This window comes from Cygnus atratus, chromosome 2 (assembly GCF_013377495.2).
Source record: "Cygnus atratus isolate AKBS03 ecotype Queensland, Australia chromosome 2, CAtr_DNAZoo_HiC_assembly, whole genome shotgun sequence".
Classification (NCBI taxonomy): domain Eukaryota; kingdom Metazoa; phylum Chordata; class Aves; order Anseriformes; family Anatidae; genus Cygnus; species Cygnus atratus.
Genome location: NC_066363.1, coordinates 115,522,191 through 115,528,311, shown reverse-complemented (window position 1 = coordinate 115,528,311; position 6,121 = coordinate 115,522,191). Strand labels below are relative to the sequence as shown.

General features: G+C 43.8%; 1 protein-coding gene across 1 annotated transcript in view; it reads right to left on the bottom strand.

Annotated features, from left to right (window-relative positions):
* Positions 1-897: 897 nt before the first annotated feature.
* ASXL3 (ASXL transcriptional regulator 3) overlaps positions 898-6,121 on the bottom strand; it is a 126,234-nt gene continuing 121,010 nt past the window's right edge. Inside the window, exon 14 of the mRNA XM_050709124.1 lies at positions 898-4,584. Within this exon, the coding sequence (XP_050565081.1) occupies positions 898-4,584 (3,687 nt within the window). The remainder of the gene's footprint in view (positions 4,585-6,121) is intronic.

Below are 6,121 nucleotides of genomic sequence, written 5' to 3'. Positions count from 1 at the left end.
TTACGTATGTCTGACCCCATATATATATTTGGGACTGACAAACCAAGTGGACCGATTAGCGAGACAAATGCAAATAAAGAATATTTGAGTAGGAAACAGGAAAGAGGTTTCTAAGCCCCAGCAGAGAGGTTATTTTTTCCAGACTCTACTGAAGGCAATGTGATTCCAGTGCTGGTCCCACTAACCCATCACAGATACAAATCTTTCTCAAGGAATCAATGAGAAGAGATGATAAGCAAGATTTCAGTTCCATAATCCCTGGCAGGCAAGTGAGGAAACTCCTCTAATGATCCAAATTCCTCCTTTATCGCTATGTGAAGGGACTGTATTTTAGCCCTAATAGTGGAAGTCAATTGAAGAAAACAATTCTATCAGCAGAAAAACTGCAAAGCAACTGAGAAGCTACCATGGCTGATGGCCCACACCTTTCCACCACGCTGCTCAAGACAGGCGGTCAGTGTTCAGCTTGCTATTCATTCTGCATAGCTACTCCACTTCGTGTAGAGTTATTCTTCCACTGGTCTTTAACCAGCAGGTACTATCAACTGTCGAAAAGTGGGGAAAAATATGCTGCACTTTGTGCAAATAAATACAAGACAGGAATGACATGCATTAATGCCTTTTTGTCTCTTTTTCTTAAACACAACATGAGAACTCACAGAAGCTTCAGTGACAATGCTGTCAGTTTTTTTAAACTAGTCCTAGAGGCTTCCTCTTCTTTCCTGGGAATGGCACTCGTGCTGGAATAACTAAATTCTGAAAGCACCACGAGGGGAAAAAAAATAAAAAATAAAAACCCAATCGACTAATTGCAAACCATCATTGGCCTACACCGTTCCAATCCCTCCGTCCTGCTCGCCCACGCTGACAAGGGATACTGCATCTTTGACTCAGTCTCTACCGTACAACCAAGCAAGCTACACACAGTTTGGAAGGCCCTATGCAGTCATCATGACAGAAGGCTCCGCAGCCTTTGCACACGATCATGGCTTTCAGCCGGCAGGAGCATTTCAGTTCCAGTTCATCGGCATTGCTACTGTCAGCAAATTTCTGAACCGGCATCTGCGCGCTCTGGTTAGACAGGCCCGCGGCAGCGTTCGAGCCACTTCCTAAAATCCCAATTGATTTCTCAATTGCAGATGCTGCCCTTTTGAAGCTTGTGCTACCGAAGTGTATTGTTGGGTAACTTCCACAGAGCTGCTGCTGCTGCTGCGGCTGCTGCTGCTGCTGCTGTGGGTGCTGCGTCTGTATTTTCTGAGCAGCAAGTTGGGTAAAAGGCTTCTGTGGCTCAGAGAGTAAATAGGAAGAGAAATCTGCATTTTTCAATGCAAATGCTTTTAACTGTTCTTTCACTTCATTCTGGTCATAGGAAGCTTGCTTCATGCCCAGTTCGCAGCTGCTGCTTAAACCTTCCTCAAAAGAAATGGGTTCGGATTTTATATTGCTACAGATGCTTGCTGGCTGAGGCCAACTAAGTCTTTTAGTGGTTTCCATAGTAACTGTCGGTTGTTTTTGATCAGAGGGGACATCTGCATTTGGGTGAGGAGCGGGAGGAGGGGGCAAGGGTGGGGGCGGAGGGGGAGGGTGCACTAACGTTTTACTCTGGAGAGTCTGAGAGGCACTGGCAATGTCATCACCTTCCTTAATTTGAATACTGGGGGAAAACACACTTCCTAGCCTCAGCTGGTGAGCTGCTGTAGAAATATTCACATCTCCCAAGCCCTTCTGTTCCAGGTGTCTGCTAAAAGCAAATGCATTGCAGCCAGGTGGGCCTTTTGAAGTAGTTTGCAACAAAGCTGCCGTAGGAATCGGGCCTCTTGCAGCCATGGACATTTGGTAAAAATGCTGTCTGTGTGAGGTACTAGCTTCTGCATGAAAGCTGCCATTTTTATCAATGTGAAATAAGCTCTGCTGGAAACTGCATGAAGGCAACGGCCTCTTCTGCTGCTTGATCTCCGGGCTGTGAGCGATGCGGCTCTGAATGGCGTGTTTGTTCAGCCACTCTTGTTTAAATGGCTGACCATGCCCTAGCTGGTTCATGCTGGAACTAATTACACAAGGAGCCACTTTAACATCTGTGTCCATTGACACCTTCCCAGGCTCACATTTAATTTGAGCGTGTTCCCCTACAGTCCTGGCCATCCTCTTTTTCGGATGGTTTTCACGCTTTCTGATTTGTAGCGGGGCTATGCTGCCTGCTGTAAATCCTTTACCATCTGGGTTAGGAGAGTTGGAAGGATGCTCAACAATATTTCTCTCGGACACTGCTGTTTTACATACTGAGGTAGTTTGCAAAGGCAAGGGAAGCCTGTTAATTTCTAGTTTGGCTCCTGATCTGGGCTGTGGCAGCACTTTCTCTAAAGGCAGATTGCCTTGCAGTAATTGTGTCACTAAAGGATTGTTGGCCTCCACTGATGAGAGGCGACAGCTTGAGCCCCCAGCACTCGTGACTCTTTTTAGGGTCTCTGTGGTCAGAGACAGAGAGTCTTCCATGGAATCCGCCATGGGCGCCTTGGCAGTCTGCATCGGCTGTGCGCTCGGGGCTATTTCTGCAGGCTGGGCCGCCATTTCAGGGCCTGTGAAGTCCTCCGTGTCCATCCTGAAGCACTTGTCAGACTCGGTGGTTTCTGATTTAACAGGAACAGCAAGGCTCGTCAAAAGACTCCTGGACTGCAGTTCTGACATCTGTGTGTAACTGGAAGGTTCGGTTTTGACACTTTTTAAGCAGTTTTGCTCTGTGTATTCCTTATGCTTACTGGCGTTAAGATGGCTGACCACTGGCTGGTCTGTGCTCATTGCCTCTTCATCATGCCAACAAATTCTGTTGTTAGTGTTATACTGACTGGCACAGGCAGCATCTGCTTCATTTTTAAATGCCGAAGGGCCTCTTAACTGCTCAGCAAAACCTTGGCTGGGAGTAACCACCTCAATTAATTTATCCTGGGGAGCAAGAGGCACTTCTCGAAGACTTGAACAACCTGCCTGCAAGTTCTTGCTGTCTTGCTTTGTAATGTTGATAAAGCTGGAACTGTGCTCAAGGCTTTCATTAGAAACTACTTCAGGCCTGCTTATTACAGACACCTGAGGACAGGTTATACTTTGTAAGGCAGCTTCTGTCCGTACAGGTCTGCTCTGCAGGTCAGTGCTGTTCTCTGCATTTTCAATAGAAGAAGAAAGTGACAGACTGGAATTCAGATTAGTAGTGTGGTCAACAATGACTTTGCAAGGTATAGACCTATTCATGGCAGTTTGCGTATAGCTCACCGGCTGAGATTTACCCGAGAGATCCATTCGGCTTCGTGCTCCAGAGCTTTTGTCTAAGAGATCAGCGTTTAATTTAGTAGCATTATCATAGGAGCTTATTGTCACCATGTTACCAGTAAACATTGAAATGGGTGGCCTCGCAACAGAATCTGCTACTGCAACAGCCTCACTGCAACTTAAAGCTGACCTAGCGGTAGTGTGGATGGAGACAGTGCTTTGCTCGTTACACCCAGTTATGGCTATCTTATCAGAAGAAAATCTGTTGGTAGTCCCCACTGGTGGAATCAGTACAGAACTACCAGGGAGATGATTTGGCAAGTTATTTGCAATAGATGAAGCTGGCACAGTGGCATAATGGCTGGAGACTGCATTGTTCGCATTGCTACTTGGTATTGGCAACCTTTTGTCATCGATGGAATTTGATAAGACCGTACTGTCTATGGAAACTGGTACGTTATTGTTATCAATACATTTTGGTCCAACGGCTATGCATGGAGTATCAGCCCCCTGGATGGATTTCAGCATATTTATATTACAAGCTGAAACTGCTGTGTTTGCACTGTCAACAGACATTAAAACAGAGGATTTATCAACAGAACTTGCAAAAGAAAGTTCTTTAATTGCTCCAGACATAGCAGTGCTGCAAACAGACACAGAGACTGAATTTTTATTATAAAGCACTGGCACACTGTTACTTTCAGTAGAGGTAGATGAAATAATTTTCTCACACAACTGTGGCATAGGTATATTCTCATCAGAACTGTGAACGGGTATCTCAGTAGCAGTTTCTGGTAATGTAGCTGTGTTAAGTGACTGCTGCAATAAAGCGGTAGTCTCACGGTGATGAGCAGACTTGTTGCTAGGGGACCTGCAGTTAGGATTAACTATAATGACACCGGTAGAACCTTCAATCTTTGTATCAGTAGAAGCTGGTATTTCTAGAGATGAGGTACTTTCCTTTGAGTTGAACTGTGACTTCGATTCTTTATTAGTCTGGAGTAAATGAGCTCTGGCTTGATGCTTTGCAAATAGCTTGGCCTTTGTTTGCTCCTTGATGTGTGCCAGTGTTCTTGTCTTCCCACCTTCGCATGGGGTCCCCATTGCTCCAGAGACTATGCTTGCAGCTGCTGCCACGGCTGCTGCAGCTGCAGCTTCTCTTTGGGCTCTTGCTTGCTGAGCTCTTGCTTTGATATCCGCAAGAGTTCTAGCCCCAGTGTTTCTTCCACTGCTGACTGATGTACTTGGGGAAACTCGAGGTTCTGGTTTCGAAACAGGTTGGCTCTTGATAATAAAAGGTGGTCCAATTTTTGAAAGCTGAATCTAAAGGAAGAAAAGAAAACACAATAATTTGAATGAGATCATCAGCTTGCTACAGTCACCATCTGTCTCTTAAAAGGGTCAGAGCAATGTAATGAAGGAAATTACCACTCAGTGCAGCTGGACAGAAAAATGCTAAGAAGTAATGATATTTACACTGCAGTATTTTATCATCCTCCAGCATGAATATCTGACACCTGTATTAGCCTAGTCACACTGATCGTTTTGACAGGAAGAAAAATTGAACTGGATGACAACATGATGCTTATCTGACACAATTTGTCAGACTTGTTTTATCTGCAGTGTATCTAACTGAGAAGATCAACAAGCCTGGTGCACTGATACTGGGGAAAGTGCCCACTACTGAGCATTTGCGGCAAATGTGTGAAAAAGCAACAGTCATGTAGTGCTTTTGCTCCTTGGTCTCCAATGACTAAGCCATTAGGAACTGTCAGTCTTTCCTTATATATCAGGCGACAAATCTTGCCTTTGGATAGGATGCAACAGTATCACCACTGAGCCTGTTTTTCATGTTACACCACAGAGCAGTTTAAAGTAGTGGTGTAAGTGAATCATCAAGGATATACCTTTCCCTTCCTCACTCACAGTTTTAAAAGACCCACTTAAGTACATTCCTGGGATACCTCCTACACTTAGTGTGGGACTTGGTGGTTAGTGTTATCACTTCTCTTCTGAAAGGATCTGAGAAGAAAGCTAGGTAGTTTTTGTAGCTAAAGTAGTCATAAGGTATGACAGGAAGTGAGAGCCTTACAGCACAATGATTTAGGAGAACTAGGGTTCTTTTTTCTCTTTTAATAACAAAGCATAGGGGGTTGTTGGAGAGAGAACCCAAAAGCTAAATATTTGTTACATAAGAAAAAAAAAATCCTAGAAATGATTGTCCAAAATTATTTTTGGAAATGCTTGGCATGTTTCAGTATCCTCATTCACTGGCTGGAAGCTTAAGGGAGATTTGTTTGATATGACTGTGCAAGACTGATAGTATCTGATTTTCCTTAAAAGATCAGTGAAAATCGATATAAAGATGGTATTGTAACATATAACCATTTTTATAGCACAGACCAGGGCAATGTCTCTTCACACGGCCCAACTGATGGGCTCATGTGGAGGGCTGGAAGAGTGCAGTAGCACTCTTCCTAGCAGTTCAATTTTGGGCTTATGAATGAACACTTATGCCTAACACTGTGAGGCTTTATGAAAGCCTCTTCCAAGGAAACTGGAATGAGATTCACTCCATTTTATTCATGCCACTAAGCACCCATCAGAAGGCCAATTTGGTTATCACTTTTTTTCAGATGTCATACTACATAAGTCATTATTTTTAACTAATGTCTTGCATCATTGTATTTCCTCTTCCGCTGTTTAACAGTTCAATAAAAATTTATATTAACATATTTGCTCACAATTACATCAAAGCATCCTGCTTGCTCTTTCAGTAGCACAGCAAGCATTTTTTTCATTTTCCACTTTGTATCACCAGAACTGCTAAAAGCTTTAAGTATTTGATTGCTTTTCTTAT